The sequence below is a fragment of the Leucoraja erinacea genome, chromosome 29, assembly GCF_028641065.1.
Source record: "Leucoraja erinacea ecotype New England chromosome 29, Leri_hhj_1, whole genome shotgun sequence".
NCBI classification, from domain to species: Eukaryota; Metazoa; Chordata; class Chondrichthyes; order Rajiformes; family Rajidae; genus Leucoraja; species Leucoraja erinaceus.
The window spans coordinates 4,065,410-4,081,371 of NC_073405.1; the positions used below are offsets into that span (position 1 = coordinate 4,065,410).

Genomic DNA, 15,962 nt, shown 5'->3' on the forward strand with positions numbered 1-15,962 from the left:
CAGCATCTCTGGGTAGAAGGAATGGGTGACGTTTCGGGCCGAGACTCTTCTTCAGACTTTTAAGGGGACTTTTGTGGAGTGCTGGTTAGGCATTCACTCAGTGTATGCACATAAAATTATAAAAGGGCTGGACATGCTAGATGCAGGAAAAATGTTCCCAATGTTGGGCGAGTCCAGAACCAGGGGTCACAGTCTTAGAATAAAGGGGAGGTCATTTAAGACTGAGGTGAGAAAAAACATTTTCACCCAGAGAGTTGTGAATTTGTGGAATTCCCTGCCACAGAGGGCAGCGGAGGCCAAGTTACTGGATGGATTTAAGAGAGAGTTAGATAAAGCTCTAGGGGCTAGTGGAGTCCAGGGATATGGGGGAGAAGGCAGGCACGGGTTATTGATTGGGGACGATCAGCATGATCACAATGGTGCTGATGCTGGCTCGAAGGGCCGAATGGCCTCCTCCTGCACCTATTTTCTATGTTTCTATGTACTGCAGTCTGTACAGGTGTGGGAAGGGACTCAGTTTGTACCCACCATCCATAGGTAAGGTGGCATAGCAGGGTTGAGAGATGGGCACAAGGCAACAGCCAAGGCATGAAGGAGAAAGTCATGAGAAGCAGGAGCAACCAATATAGTATTGCGACTATTAACGGCCTGTCCCACTTACCCGATTTTTTCGGCAACTTGCCGGCACCCGTCACAGTCGCAGCAGGTCGCCAAAAATTTTCAACATGTTGAAAATCCAGCGGTGACCAGAACAAGGTACGACTCTTTGGGCGACAACTCATGAACACTACAGGTGACACTGGTAAATTACTGCTCATGCATAGTAAGCAACTATATTTGCATTTTTAGCCCAAACATAATTAAATTACGATGAATTAAATTACAATTTCTCTCCTGGGATAAATAAATAAAGTCGTGTCGTATATCAGATCAGCTGTGATCTTGTTAAATGAACAGTGGTGAAGACTTGATGGCCCCCATGGTCTGATTTTGTGTTCTCATGCATGCGTTTGGACTGGATGTCTGATTCAGTGTTTCCCCTTGCAGATGCTTCCTGCCCCAGAGGCTTTGCCAGAGTGAAGGGAGTCAGCTGTGAAGGTGAGTCTAGACCGTTCGAACTATTCCAACCACAACAAGAACTAAATCATCCACCCAGACAGACAGACACAAGGTTCCCCAACACACACACGTGTGCTCAGCTTGATTTGGGACCGACCACAGCCCGGACTGCTAGTGAGCTGATCTTCTCCGTTTTACATTATTGCTATTTTCATTTCATATATAACCATATAACCATATAACAATTCCAGCACGGAAACAGGCCATCTCGGCCCTACAAGTCCGTGCCGAACAAATTTTTTTCCCCTTAGTCCCACCTGCCTGCACTCATACCATAACCCTCCATTCCCTTCTCATCCATATGCCTATCCAATTTATTTTTAAATGATACCAATGAACCTGCCTCCACCACTTCCACTGGGAGCTCATTCCACACCGCTACCACTCTCTGCGTAAAGAAGTTCCCCCTCATATTACCCCTAAACTTCTGTCCCTTAATTCTGAAGTCATGTCCTCTTGTTTGAATCTTCCCTATTCTCAAAGGCAAAAGCTTGTCCACATCAACTCTGTCTATCCCTCTCATCATTTTAAAGACCTCTATCAGGTCCCCCCTTAACCTTCTGCGCTCCAGAGAATAAAGACCTAACTTGTTCAACCTATCTCTGTAGCTTAGTTTCCATTGGTGTCGTGATCTGTCTCACAAACTGCGTCAACAATCACGACAAAACTGTCCCCCCCTCCCTCCCATCGTGTGGTGTAAGAAAGAACTGCAGATGCTGGTTAAAATCGAAGGTAGACACAAAATGCTGGAGTAACTCAGCGGGACAGGCAGCATCTCTGGAGAGGGGGTGGCTTTCCCCCGTAACCACAGGAGATGCAACAGATGTCCCTTTACCCGACTACATCCAACGACCCCGACAGTCTTTCGAGGTGAGGCAGAGGTTCACTTGCACCTCCTCCAACCTCATCTACTGCATCCGCTGTTCCAGGTGTCAACTTCTCTACATCGGCGAGACCAAGCGCAGGCTCGGCGATCGTTGCACTGAACACGTCCGCTCAGTCCGCCTTAACCGACCCTGATCTCCCGGTGACTCAGCCCTTCAACTCCCTCTCCCATTCCCAATCTGACCCTTCTGTCCTGGGCCTCCTCCATTGTCAGAGTATCATAATTCCATCTCTGGAGAGAAGATTTCGGGTTGAGACCCTTCTTCAGACTCAGGGTTTCAGCCCGAAATGTTGCCTATCTCCTTCGCTCCATAGATGCTGCTGCACCCGCTGTGTTTCTCAAGCATTTTTGTCTACCATAGGTGACATTATAGGTTGACCCGAAACGTAACCCATTCCTTCTCTCCAGAGACGCTGCCTGTCCCCCTGAGTTACTCCAGTTTTTTGTGTCCACCTTTGACATACGTGTTCCCTTGTTCCCTTCTCCAATAAAATTGTGATCCGAACTTGACTTCAAACCCTTTAATTTTCCCCACACTTGGGAAAAGGTGTGTGTGACGTTGGTCTGTTTGCAGTTTCTCACCGTCTTTCTCACCAGATGTTTGCGCTTTTCTCACCAGATGTTTGCGCTTTTCTCACCAGATGTGAACGAGTGTGACGTATTCCCGGGCGTTTGCACGAACGGGCGCTGTGTGAACACACAGGGCTCCTTCCAGTGCGACTGTCCACAAGGGCTGACTCTGGATGGAACTGGGAGAACATGCGTTGGTGAGTACTGATCGCAGAAGGAGCACAAGTTACAACAACAACATTGAAAAGCCAATTGGACAGGTGCATGGATGGGACAGGTTGACTGTCGAGGAACGTTGGCCAAATATATGTTTAAGAAGGAACTGCAGATGCTGGAAAATCGAAGGTAGACAAAAATGCTGGAGAAACTCAGCGGGTGAGGCAGCATCTATGGAGCGAAGGAATAAGTGACGTTTCGGGTCGAGACCTTCTTCAGACTGATGTGAGAGTGCGGGGGGGGGGGTTTTGTGTAGGGAGGAAGACAGGAAGAGGCGGAGAAAGTGGGCTGAGGGAGAGCTGGGAAGGGGAGGGGAAAAAAGGAGAAAGCAGGGACTACCTGAAATTGGAGTTCAATGTTCATACCGCTGGGGTATAAACTACCCAAACTTATCGCCTCCATCTTATACCTCATGGTTTCCCGCCTCCATGTTAGATGAAAGGACATTCTTTTGGGAAGGAGGGGAGGAGGGATTTAGCTCGTCAGAAGGTGTTAAATCTGTGGAAATCCTCACCACAGACGGCTGTGGAGGCCAAGTCAGTGGATATATTTAAGGCAGATATAGATAGATAGATTCTTGATTAGTATGGGTATCAGAAGGCAGGAGAATGGGGTTAGGAGGGAGAGATAGATCAGCCATGATTGAATGGCGGAGTAGACTTGATGGGCCGAATGGCCTCATTCTATTCCTATCACTTATGATCTTATGAAGAGAAAATGGGGCAGGTCAGACTGCATGTCCTGCATGTGCAGAGTAGGAGTGAGGTGTAAAATAAAACAAACAAGCTGATACTTTCAAGAGAGAGCTAGATAGGGCTCTTAAAGATAGCGGAGTCAGGGGATATGGGGAGAAGGCAGGGACGGGGTACTGATTGTGGGATGATCAGCCATGATCACATTGAATGGCAGTGCTGGCTCGAAGGGCCGAATGGCCTACTCCTGCACCTATTGTCTATTGATTGATGGTAAATCACAGATGGATGTGTGATATAGATACAGATGGAAGTTGTAGAATTCAGTGTTGGGTTCGGAGGCTTGTTAGCTGGTGTCGGAAGGAAATGCAGATGCTGGTTTAAACTGGAGGTAGACACAAAATGCTGGAGTAACTCAGCGGGGCAGGCAGCATCTCTGGATGGAAGGAATGGATGACATTTTGGGTAGGACTTGCTGGTGTGGTGTTGACCCAAGCTGCCCAGCGCGTGTGTGTCCCTGTGTCTAACCCTTGCTCCGTCTGCCCGCGCTAGATGTCCGTCTAGAACACTGCTACCTGAAGTGGGAGGAGGACGAGTGTACGGAGCCGGTGGGTGGCCGTTTCCGCATCGACGCCTGCTGCTGCTCCATCGGTAACGCCTGGGGCGCGGACTGCGAGGAGTGCCCACAACCCGGCACGCCCGAGTACCAGGCCACTTGCCCGCGGGGACCAGGGTTCGCCAACAGGGGCGATGTCTTGACGGGGAGGCCGTTCTACAAAGGTACGCGCGCCAACGTGCCACCGTTTCCATCGTGGTACACAACCTAAGCCAGAAGGCTGTGTAGAATGTAGAAAGAAAAGAGGGGAATTAGATTTTGAAGGGGTGGTGTGGTGTGGTGTGGTGTGGTGTGGTGTGGTGTGATGGCACAGCGGTAGAGTTGCTGCCTCACAGCGCCAGAGACCCGGGTTCGATCCTGACTACGGGTGCTGTCCACACGGAGTTTTTGCACGTTCTCCCCGTGACCTGCGTGGGTTTCCTCCGAGATCTTCGGTTTCCTCCCGCGCTCCAAAGACGTGCAGGTTTGTAGGCTAATTGGCTTGGTGTAAATGTAAATTGCCACGTGTACCAACTAAGGTACAGTGATGTGCGGATTACCATGCAGCCATCCGGAAAAAAAGCAACAAGACACACAACTACATAAAAGTTTAACATAAACATCCACCACAGCGGATTCCCTACACTCCCCACTGTGATGGAAGGCCAAAAAGTCCAACCTTCTTCCTCGTTATTTCTCCCGCGAACCGTCCGTTGTGGCGATCATAGCTCCCACAGCCGGCGGTCGAAGCCCCCGCGTCGGGGCGATCGAAATGGCTGGACATAAGCGTAAATTGTCTCCAACCTGTGCAGGATAGTGTTAGTGTGCGGGGATCGCTGGATGGCGCGGACTCTGTGAGCCGAAGGGCCTGTTACCTCTAAACTAAAAACGAAACAAAATATATACATATCATTTTCTTTCAGATATCAATGAATGCAAAGTCTTCTCCAGTCTCTGCACATACGGAACCTGTCGCAATACGATTGGCAGCTTTAAGTGTCGCTGCGAGAATGGCTTTGCCCTGAACATGGAGGAGAGAAATTGCACGGGTGAGATATGGTTGGGAGAGGACATTGCCGTGCATTTTTAAGATGCATGAACTCATCTCCCTATACCCCCTTTCGTTTATTTATCTTTGTTTATCTTTCTTCAGTTTCGGTTTCTCCTTTCTCTTTCAAGTCTCCCCTCTCCCTCTCCCCCCTCCTCTCCCTCTCCCCCTCCCTCAAGTCCCCCCTCCTCTCTCTCCCCCCCCTCCTCTCCCTCTCCCCCCTCCTCTCCCCCTCCCCCCCCTCCTCTCTCCCCCCCCCTCCTCTCCCTCTCCCCCCCCCCTCCTCTCCCTCTCCCCCCTCCTCTCACTCTCCCCCCCCTCCTCTCCCTCTCCCCCCCTCCTCTCCCCTCCCCCCTCTCTCCCTCCCCTCCTCCCCCTCCTCTCCTCCCCCTCCTCTCCCTCTCCCCCCCTCCCTCCTCTCCCTCTCCCCCCCTCCTCTCCCTCTCCCCTCCTTCCTCCCCCTCTCCTCCCCTCTCCCTCTCCCCCCTCCTCTCCCTCTCCCCCTCCCTCCCTCTCCCCTCCCCCTCCCTCCCTCTCCCCCCTCCTCTCCCTCGCCCCCTCCTCTCCCTCTCCCCCCCCTCTCCCTCTCCCCCCCCCCTCTCCCTCTAACCCCTCCCCCTCCTCTCCCTCTCCCCCCCCCCTCCTCTCCCTCTCCCCCCCCTCCCCTCCTCCCCCCCCTCCTGTCCCTCTCCCCCCTCCTCTCCCTCTACCCCCCCCTCCTCCCCCCTCTCCCTCTCCCTCCCTCTCTCTCCCCTCCCCATCCCTCCCCCCCCTCCTCTCCCTCTCTCCCCCTCCTCTCCCTCTACCCCTCCCCCTCCCTCCTCTCCCTCTCCCCCCTCCTCTCCCTCTACCCCTCCCCCCTCCTCTCCCCTCTCCCCCCCTCCTCTCCCTCTCTACCCCTCCTCTCCCTCTCCCCCTCCTCTCCCTCCTCCCCCCTCCTCTCCCTCTCCCCCCCCTCCTCTCCCTCTCCCCCCCCCCCCTCTCCCTCTCTCCCTCCTCTACCTCTCCCCCTCCTCTCCCTCTCCCCCTCCTCTACCCCCTCCTCCTCTCCCTCTACCCCTCCCCCTCCTTCTCCCTTTCCCCTTCTTCCTCTCACCCTACATCTCATTTGTCACTAGTTTGAATCTCACTGCCTCGTCATAGTGTATCTCTTTATACGGCGTGGAGACAGGCCCTTCAGCCCAACTTGCCCATACCGGCCAACACGTCCCATCTACATTAGTCCCACCTGCCTACATTTGATCCACATCCCTCCAAACCTGTCCTATCCATGTACCTGTCTAACTGTTTCTTAGACGTTGGGATAGTCCCAGCCTCAACTACGTCCTCTGGCAGCTCGTCCCATACACCCACCACCACCCTTTGTGTGATAAAGTTACCCCTCACATTGCTATCCAATCCTTCCCTCTTCACCTTAATCGCCTGGTATTCCACTTGCTCCCGGTTTATCATGGTCCTTCCATACCTGGTCCTCTCTGCTGTTCCCACTCCCTGGCGTAAACTCACCCTCCGACTCTCCTTCCCCTCTTGTCCACAGATATCAACGAGTGTCGTATTTCCCCGGATCTGTGCGGGCAGGGAGCTTGCGTGAACACGCCGGGCAGCTTTGAATGCGAGTGCTTTGACGGATACGAGAGCGGCTTCATGATGATGAAGAACTGCATGGGTGAGTGTAACTGCCGGCCATTTACCGCTCGCTGCCTGAGTTGAGCAGAGTTGCAGCAGCTGACCTTGCGCAGCGAGTAGAAGCAGATCGCAACCCCGCGGTCCAACACTGGGGCGAGCAGAGACGGGAGCATTTCATCTTAGACCCAATAAATGTGTGTTTCTTGATGGATGGACACCACCTGTCCAATTCCTCAACAGATCATTAACGTCAGGGCAGCACAGTCATGCAGTTACTGGAACACCAGTGATCCAGCTGCATTCAATTACTTCACTTCAAACCAATTCTTAAGGGCCTGTCCCACTTACGTGATTTGTTTCGGCGATTTGCCTGCACCCGTCATAGTCGCAGTAGGTGGCCGAACATTTTCAACATGTTGAAAATCGAGCGGCAACTTGAAAAAGGTACGACTCTTTGGGCAACGACTCACGGCACCCGGGGTGATGCCTGTTTGATCGTGAGCAGTATCGTAAAGTGTTTCCTCGCCTCCGTTCTAAATGGTTTGCTCCTTATTCTTAAACTGTGTGGCCCCTGGTTCTGGACTCCCCCAACACCGGGAACATGTTTCCTGCCTCTAGCGGGTCCAAGCCCTTAGCAATCATATATGTTTCAATGAGATCACCTCTCATCCTTCTAAATCTCATCCTCTGCTGTTGGTTATGTGCCCATCTTGGTGGAAATAGGGACAGTGGCTAGTCTGTTCTTCCACGTCTGGAGGTGAGCTTCAGTTGGTGTTGTTTCCAATGGGGCGACTGACGCTGGTTAGGGAGATCTTACGGCTACCAGCTAAGAACGATCTATTCGAACATTTTCCATGATCTCCATTTCCTTTGTCCTGTTTTCACACCTTAGAACGCTGAGGCAGCATCGCCGGAGAGAAGGAATGGGTGACGATTCGGGTCGAGACCCTTCTTCTTTCTGATCTCGACCCGAAACGTCACCCATTCCTTCTCTCCAGAGATGCTGCCTGTCCCGCTGAGTTACTCCAGCATTTTTGTGTCTATCTTCAGATACTGTATAACATTTCACGTTGAAAACCTTTGTCACCATTGCAGCAGTGAGATGGCTGGACAGACATGTTTTGGATTCCATGCGGTGCAGATTCATAAAACTGATTCCTCAGATGAGGAAGGATTGTTCTACGCAGATGTTTTTGTTTATCGAGTTGTTTACAAAATGTGGGCCCACATTTATGTCTATCAGTAAATGCTGAATGCCAAACTGAGCCATGGTTGATGAAATCTCCCTGATAGATTGGCCTTTGTTAACAGGAATTTAGTGGAATAAAAGCTAATCCTTTGAAACATACAAAATCTAAGAAGGATTGACTACGATGCCAGGAGATCATTTCCTCTAGTCGTGAAAGGGCCTGTCCCACTTGGTAATTTTTTTCAGCGACTGCCTGCGACATTGACTGGCGTATCAGGGTCGCCGAAAAAAAAAATTTTGAAAATATGTCGAATGATGCCAGCAGTCAAACAAAAATGTTGGGACCCCCTCTCAAGTCAAGTCAAGTCAGTTTATTTGTCACATACGCATACCATATGTCAGTCAAATGAAAGTGGCAATGCTCAGTCTCCGAACAAAAAATTATAAACACAATCATAATACCAATTATGGAAAACGACAGTTAGTCCCTTAAGAGTCTTTACAGTCCGAATTAGGGGGCATGGGGAGGCGTTTGCATAGACCCAGGGGTGGAAGAGGTCCATGATTTTGTTTACTCTGGAGTTGCACCTCCTGTGGTATAGTTCCTGCAGGGGGTGTGAGTGAAGTTCCAGTTAGAGATGAGAGCAAGTGACCAGTTACATGAGAGAGTTGATGTTCATCTTTATGTTCATCTTTGAAACTCCCTACTTCAGAAGGCTGTGAAGCTCAGACACTGAATATGTTGAGAGATGAGACAGAGAATTTTGAGCAGTTCAGAACTGGCAGATCCAGCAGAAACGTGGACTTGAGCCAAAGAACCAGTCATTATCTCACTGAATGGCAGGGCAGATTTGAGAGGTTGCGTTGCCTGGTCTCACTTGTACTTTGAGCATTGCCATATTGTCCGGCAAAAGGCATTGAACAGATATATGGAAGGGAAGGGTTTGGAGGGACACGGGCCAAATACATGAAAATGCTTCCTGCCCAGAATGCCTATTTGCCATCAGTCTGAAGAAGGATTTTGGCCCGAAACGTTGCCTATTTCCTTCGCTCCATAGAAGCTGCTGCACCCGCTGAGTTTCTCCAGCACTTTTGTCTACTGCCAATTTGATCAGCAGGGACCAGTTGGGCTGAAGGGCCTGTTTCCACACTCTATGACTTTAACTGGACACTTAATGGTTTAACTGGAAGTGTTGATACTGCAGCAGCCAGGAATCTATCTGGCATCTATACAGAGACAGGGGGTTAGCGGGGAGCAGAGATCTGGGCAACTCTTACCAAAGTCTGTTTCCTCTGTTAATGACACACCTGCAAGTCCTTTTGTGCACAATATGTGTGCCTTTCCAAAATCCCCCTTTCACACAAAGGGTGGTGGGTGTATGGAGCAAGGAGGAGATAGTTGAGGCTGGGACTTTCCCAACAGTGAAGAGACAGGTACATGGACAGGACAGGGTTGGAGGGATATGGGCCAAACTAGTGTAGCTGGGACAAGTTGGCCGGTGTGGGCATGTTGGGCCGAAGGGCCTGTTTACACACTGTATCACTTTATGTCTATGACTCAACCAGATTAAAATTCCCCTGGCCTCTATAGATTGTAAATAGCAGTGAAGTTGAGAATTGCCATTTTATTTCCTGCCATTTCAGTGAGGGTTTTGTATCTGTGCGTTGTTTCCATCTTCTGTTGCGAAGGGAGACCTCCTGAAATTCCCCCTGCGATCCCTGATCATCCACATGGCCTTTCACTGGTCCCATTATTCTCATCCCATCTCCATGTTTTCCTAGGTACACAAAAAAGCTGGAGAAACTCAGCGGGTGCAGCAGCATCTATGGAGCGAAGGAAATAGGCAACGTTCCTGGAAGGAAATAGGCAACGTTCCGGGAAGGAAATAGGCAACGTTTCGGGCCGAAACCCTTCCGGGTTTCGTCCCGAAACGTTGCCTATTTCCTTCGCTCCATAGATGCTGCTGCACCCGCTGAGTTTCTCCAGCTTTTTTGTGCACCTTCGATTCTCCAGCATCTGCAGTTCCTTCTTAAACCCCATGTTTTCCTAACCTTGCAAAATCACTCCCGTTGGCTAAGCGTGCCTCTTCTGGCTCCCAAAGATTCCCTCGGCCCATCAACTTGCCCCCCTGACGTTCCCGATGGCGTCCTGAAATATGTGAAGAGATTCCTGTGGTTCAGTGCTCGGAATAAGTGGGAGCCCATGGGGACACAGACTTTGCAGTAACAGTAACACTGTGGCACGGACTAGACTGTGAATGCCAACCCCACGGGCACTCCTGCATGTACGCAACCCTGGCACTTGTGTGTTTCCACAGCTGTTGCCAGTGAAGCTCAGCTCTCCCCCTTGGACCGACCTCAGACACCCATGTTGGTAGCTTGTGCAAATGGTTTCCATATGTCCCTGTTAATGTGTTCAGGAGAGAAGTTGCCAGGAGGAACTGAACACTTGCCAGACAACCATAGCAGCTGGGAGGATCTGTGGAAACACTTAATAAATGCCATGCAGTGGGCTCTGGGGGGGAGTTCAAGAACGTCCCCCGAGCTAAGCTGTCGGAACCAGAAATAGAAGTGTGCAAGAAATGAGCATCGGTCCCTCTGCCTCTGTTGCACGCCAGCCCTTGCTCCACTGGAAGAACTTGCCGCTCAGTTCCATAGTTTCCAACGCTTTAACTTGTGAAGCAGAAGTGAGAGGTGTTGGTTGGCGTCATAGAGTCACACTGCACGGAAACAAACCCCACTGTGCCTCTGCTAAGCATCATATGCCCATCCATACTGGTCCTTTATGTTCAAGAAGGAACTGCAGATGCTGGAGAAATCGAAGGTAGACAAAAATGCTGGAGAAACTCAGCGGGTGAGGCTGAGGAAGGAATAGGCGACGTTTCGGGTCAAGACCCTTAAGGGGTCGTCCCACTGGTCCGCAAGTTCAGAGGGGTTTCCCCTCGACTCATACTGGCAACATGGTCGGCACGAGGTCCTAGGAGGTCTTTGTAACTCTTCTTCATGCTCGAGAGTAGTCCCCGCGTACTCGAGGCCTCAGCTAGGTTGCGGCGTATTTTTCAACACGTTGAAAAATGCCCGCAAGTGAAAAAAGGTCGCCATGGAAAAAATCGATACTTTTTTTACTCGTAGGTTTAGTCGAGGTAGGTCGTAGTAAGTCAGCATGTTAGTCGTAGGTAATCGAGGGTAGTCGAAGGTAGTCGTAGATAGTCTTCATCATAGTCAAAGGGAGGTCGAAGGAGATCGAAGGAGGTCATCTTCACTCTCCACTATTCGGTGTCCAATTTTCCCAAAGCTAGTGGAAGCTAGTCTTCAACATAGTTGAAGGAGGTCTTCAACATGACATTTTTTCAAACTCTTCTAAACTCGCCAATTAGGTCACCGCAATGGGACAGCCCCTTTATTCCAGTCTGAAGAAAGGTCTCGACCCGAAACATCTCTCCATCGATGCTGCCTCACCTATTTATCAATGTGTCGCCTACTATGCATTGATGATTCGAATGCTTGTCCAGATGCTTTGATCTTATAGAGGTGTTTAAAATCATGAGAGGAAAAGATTGGGTAGATACACAGAGCCTCTTGCCCAGAGTAGGGGAATCGAGGACCAGAGGGCATAAGTTCAAGGTGAAGGGGAAAAGATTTAATAGGAATCTGAGGAGTAACTTTTTCACACAAAGGGTGGTGGGTGTATGGAACAAGCTGCCAGAGGAGGTAGTTGAGGCTGGGACTATCCCAATGTTTAGGAAACAGTTAGACAGGGACATGGATAGGACAGGTTTGGAGGGTTATGGACCAATAGCGGGCAGGTGGGACTAGCGTAGCTGGGACATTGTTGGCCGGTGTGGGCGAGTTGGGCCGAAGGGCCTGTTTCCACGCTGTATCACTCTGTGACTTTATGACAAAACTGACGAGATTGGGTTACTTATCTCACCACCTTAACTTACCAAACCGAGAAGTCTAGTTTGCTCCAACAGTATTCCAATGTTTAAGAAACAGTTAAAACATTGACTCCGGACGGTCAAAGCTGCCACAGCCAGACATAAAAACAGTTTTTATCCACCAGTAGTTGCTCTACTCAACAGCCAACAATCTGTAGCCTCCCTTTGATCTGGTGTTTTGTTGGTTCACATGCTTGATCAATGGTGTTTGATCATTAATGTTTTATTATTGTTAATGTTTAGTGTTTTCTGAGTCATTCGTAACTGTCACTGTACGTCATGTTTTTTGGCGGCGCGACTCACCCGTTGCAGCGGCCCCTACAGCCTGTCTGTCTTTTTTTTATTTTTTGTCTAGTTAAATGTAGTGTTTGGTGTTTTTTAATAGTATTTTTAAATGTGTAAATGTGGGGGGCGGGGGGGGGGGGGGGGGGAAATTGTTTAAATCTCTTCCCTGTCCGGGAGACCCGACTTTTTCCCTGTCGGGTCTCGGCTGTCGTTGGGGCCTAGCACCGTGGAGCGGCCTCCAGCCTGAACGACCCGGCGGCTCGGGAGACTGCGGAGCTGCGGATCTGCGGACTCACCATCGTGGGGCGGGCCGGCCTCGGAGCGTGGGGAGCGGTGGTGACTCGCTGCTGCGACTCGACTCCTGGGGCTCGGAGGCTCCAGCAACGCAGCCGCAGGTCCGGTGGACTGTGACATCGGGAGCTCGCGGGTCTGGGAGGAGAGAGAGAGACCGCTTCCCGGAGCTCCCGCAACGCGACTTCTCCAGCCGGTGTCACGGGGTTGGAACAACCCGGACCGGGACAGTACATCACCCGGCGCGGCTTCATGGCCGTGGGACTCACCATCGCCCGTGGGGGTTCCAACCTTGGACTTTCAGACCGGGAGCGGGGCCGTAAATCGCCCCGCGCGGCCTAAAATGGCCGTGGGACTCATCATCGCCCGCCTGGGGCTTGGACATCGGGAGAGACACGGAGAACAGCGGAGAGAAAAGACTTGCCTTCCATCACAGTGGCTTCACTGTGATGGATGTTTGTGTGAATTTAATTATGTGTATGTCTGTAAGACAGTGTCTTTGTTTGTATGGCTGTGGAAACAACATTTCGTTTGAGTCTCACTGGGGCTCAAATGATAATAAATTTGTATTGTATTGTATTGTATTGTTGTTACTTGTGGGCGGAGCACCAAGGCAAATTCCTTGTATGTGAATACTTGGCCAATAAACTTACTCCATAAAAACAGTGATGCTCTCAATGGCAGTCACACTGACACAATAGTTAACTTAAGAAACAGTCAGGCATGTACATGGATGGGACAGGTTTGTAGGGATATGAAACAAGCGCAGGCAGATGGGACTAGTGTAGCTGGGACGAATTGGCTAGTGTGGGCAAGTTGACACAATGCTTATTAAATTTTGGATGAATACTTGCTTCTACTACATATTTCCCTAAGCAACCTTCTAATCTCTATCCCAGATGGCACCGTAGCCGGGCGATTCTTCACCTAACACCTCTCATGGAGTCATGAGGTCATACAGTATAGAAACAGGCCCTTAACTGGGACTACTTACCAGCGCCCGCCGGGGGCTTTCACACCGGGAGAAGAATGGAACACAGGGGAGAGACAAGACTTTGCCTTCCATCACAGTGAGGAGGAGATTCACTGCGATGGATGTGTGTGTGTAAATTGTGTGTTTGTGTGTGTCTTGGCTCTTTTCTTGCTGCAGAAACCAAATTTTGTTTGAGGTTCAAATGACAATAAATTTGTATAGTATAGTATAGGCCAGTTCATTGGCTATATTTAAGAGGGAGTTAGATGTGGCCCTTGTGGCTAAGGGGATCAGGGGGTATGGAGAGAAGGCAGGTACAGGATACTGAGTTGGATGATCAGCCATGATCATATTGAATGGCGGTGCAGGCTCGAAGGGCCGAATGGTCTACTCCTGCACCTAATTTCTATGTTTCTATGTTTCTATTAACTTATCCAACGCCGACCAAAATGCCCCATTTCAGCTAGTTCCATTTGCCTGCGTTTGGCCCATATCCCTCTAAACACTTCCTACCAATGTACCTGTGCAAGTGTCTTTTTAATGCTGTTATTGGTATTTGCCTCAACCACATTGAAGGGTCTCGACCTGAGAAACGTCACCTGTTCCTTCTCTCCAGAGATGCTGCCTGTCCCGCTGAGTTACTCCAGCATTTTGTGCCCACCTTCTCTGGAGGTCGCTCCATACACCCACCATCCTTACAAACCCCCTCATGTTAGGAAGCTGTCTCCAGCAATGTGACTGAAGAAGAAACATCACCTCTCCATGTTCTCCAGGGATGCTGCCTGACCCGCTGAGTTACTCCGGCACTCTGCGTCTAAAACCAGCGGCCACAGTTCCTTGTTTCAACTCTTGTTTTTTTTTTCTTCTGTACAGACATCGATGAGTGTGAGAGGGACCCCTTGCTGTGTCGGGGCGGAACCTGCGTGAACACTGACGGCAGCTACGAGTGCATCTGCCCCCCGGGTCATGAGCTGACTCCCGAGGGTGATGGTTGCGTAGGTGAGTAGACTTTGAAATGCTTTTTCGCGGATGCTTCTGTTGGTACCACGAGACAGCTCCTGGAAAATTACGTGTCTCGCTTCCTGCTAATCTCACCACCAACGCACGTGAATGTTCAACGTGTTGAAAATCCAGAAAGACGCCACGACTCTTTGGGCGACGGAGGAGACGACTCACGACCATACAGGCTACACCCTGGCGATATGTCGCGGGGTGAAGCCTGTATGGTCGTGAGTAGTCTACCCAAAGAATCGTACCTTGTTCTGGTCGCCGCTGGATTTTCAACATGTTGAACATTTTCGGCGACCTGTAATGACCTATGACGGGTGCCGGCAGTCGCCGAAAAAGTCGCGTAAGTGGGACAGGCCCTTTAGCAACTCTGGTTGGAGATTTCATTACCCCCCAACCAGGAAACTGCAGGCCAAACCTGATGGATTGTGTCCCGGCAGACATGGCTCACTGGAGTAACTACTCCTCCCCTCACCAGCCATTGATCCTGGCTGCCTTGAGCTGAGTGTGTTCACTGATGGTGATTTTCACAAGTTATAGGGGTAGAATTGGGCCATTCGGCCTATCGCATCTATTCCGCCATTCAATCATGGCTGATCTCTGCCTCCTAATCCCCATTTTCCTGCCTTCTCCCCATAACCCTTGACACCCGATCTAATCAAGAATCTGTCTATCTCTGCCTAAAAAATATCCACTGACTTGGCCTCCACAGCCCTCTGTGGCAATGAGTTCCACAGATTAACTACCCTCTGTCTAAAGAAGTTCCTCCTCACCTCCTTTTTAAAAGAGCGCCCTTTAATTCACAGGCTGTGACCTCTGGTCCTAGACTCTCCCACCAGTGGAAACATCCTCTCCACATCCGCTCTATCTATGTATTTCACTGTTCTGTAAGTTTCAATGAGGTCCCCCCTCAACCTTCTCAACTCCAGCGAGTACAGGCCCAGTGCTGTCAAAGGCTCATCACATGCTAAGCCACTCATTCCTGGGATCATTCCTGTAAATCTCCTTCTCCGGAGACGGCACCCCCTTCCTCGGACATGGGGGCCCAAATCTTTGTTTGCAGTCAACTCTCTCCGAGGAGTGCGCTTGCAAGTGTTTCACCGCTCTCGTCTCTATTCCAGATATCGACGAGTGCTCGCTGAGCGACAACCTGTGTAAGAACGGCCGCTGTGTGAACATGATTGGGACCTACCAGTGTGCCTGTGATTCTGGTTACCAAGCAACCAGCGACAGACTGGGCTGTGTGGGTAAGGAAGCTTCACACGCAATTAGCTACTTAGCGGGACTGAACGATTCTGGGCGGGCAGCAGTCAATAGAGTTAAGTCCCAACTCATTGTCTCACTTGTAAATGTTATTCCCTATAAACACCATTTAACCTGCTCAGATGCATACACATCCTTCTGGTCAAGGGAGCAGTCATATATCTGAGGTTAGACTTAGTGGATGAAATGTTAACCATACGATACGATAGGACTTTATTTATCCCAGGAGGGACATTGGTCTGCCAACAGTTTTCATAAAACAC

General features: G+C 50.4%; 1 protein-coding gene across 1 annotated transcript in view; it reads left to right on the top strand.

The window, feature by feature from the left end:
- Positions 1 to 15,962, top strand: part of fbn2b (fibrillin 2b) — a 202,553-nt gene that overhangs the window by 113,107 nt on the left and 73,484 nt on the right. The window contains 7 exon segments of the mRNA XM_055658365.1: positions 1,048 to 1,098; positions 2,647 to 2,772; positions 4,036 to 4,263; positions 5,002 to 5,127; positions 6,664 to 6,792; positions 14,302 to 14,427; positions 15,558 to 15,683. Coding sequence (XP_055514340.1) covers positions 1,048 to 1,098; positions 2,647 to 2,772; positions 4,036 to 4,263; positions 5,002 to 5,127; positions 6,664 to 6,792; positions 14,302 to 14,427; positions 15,558 to 15,683 — 912 coding nt within the window.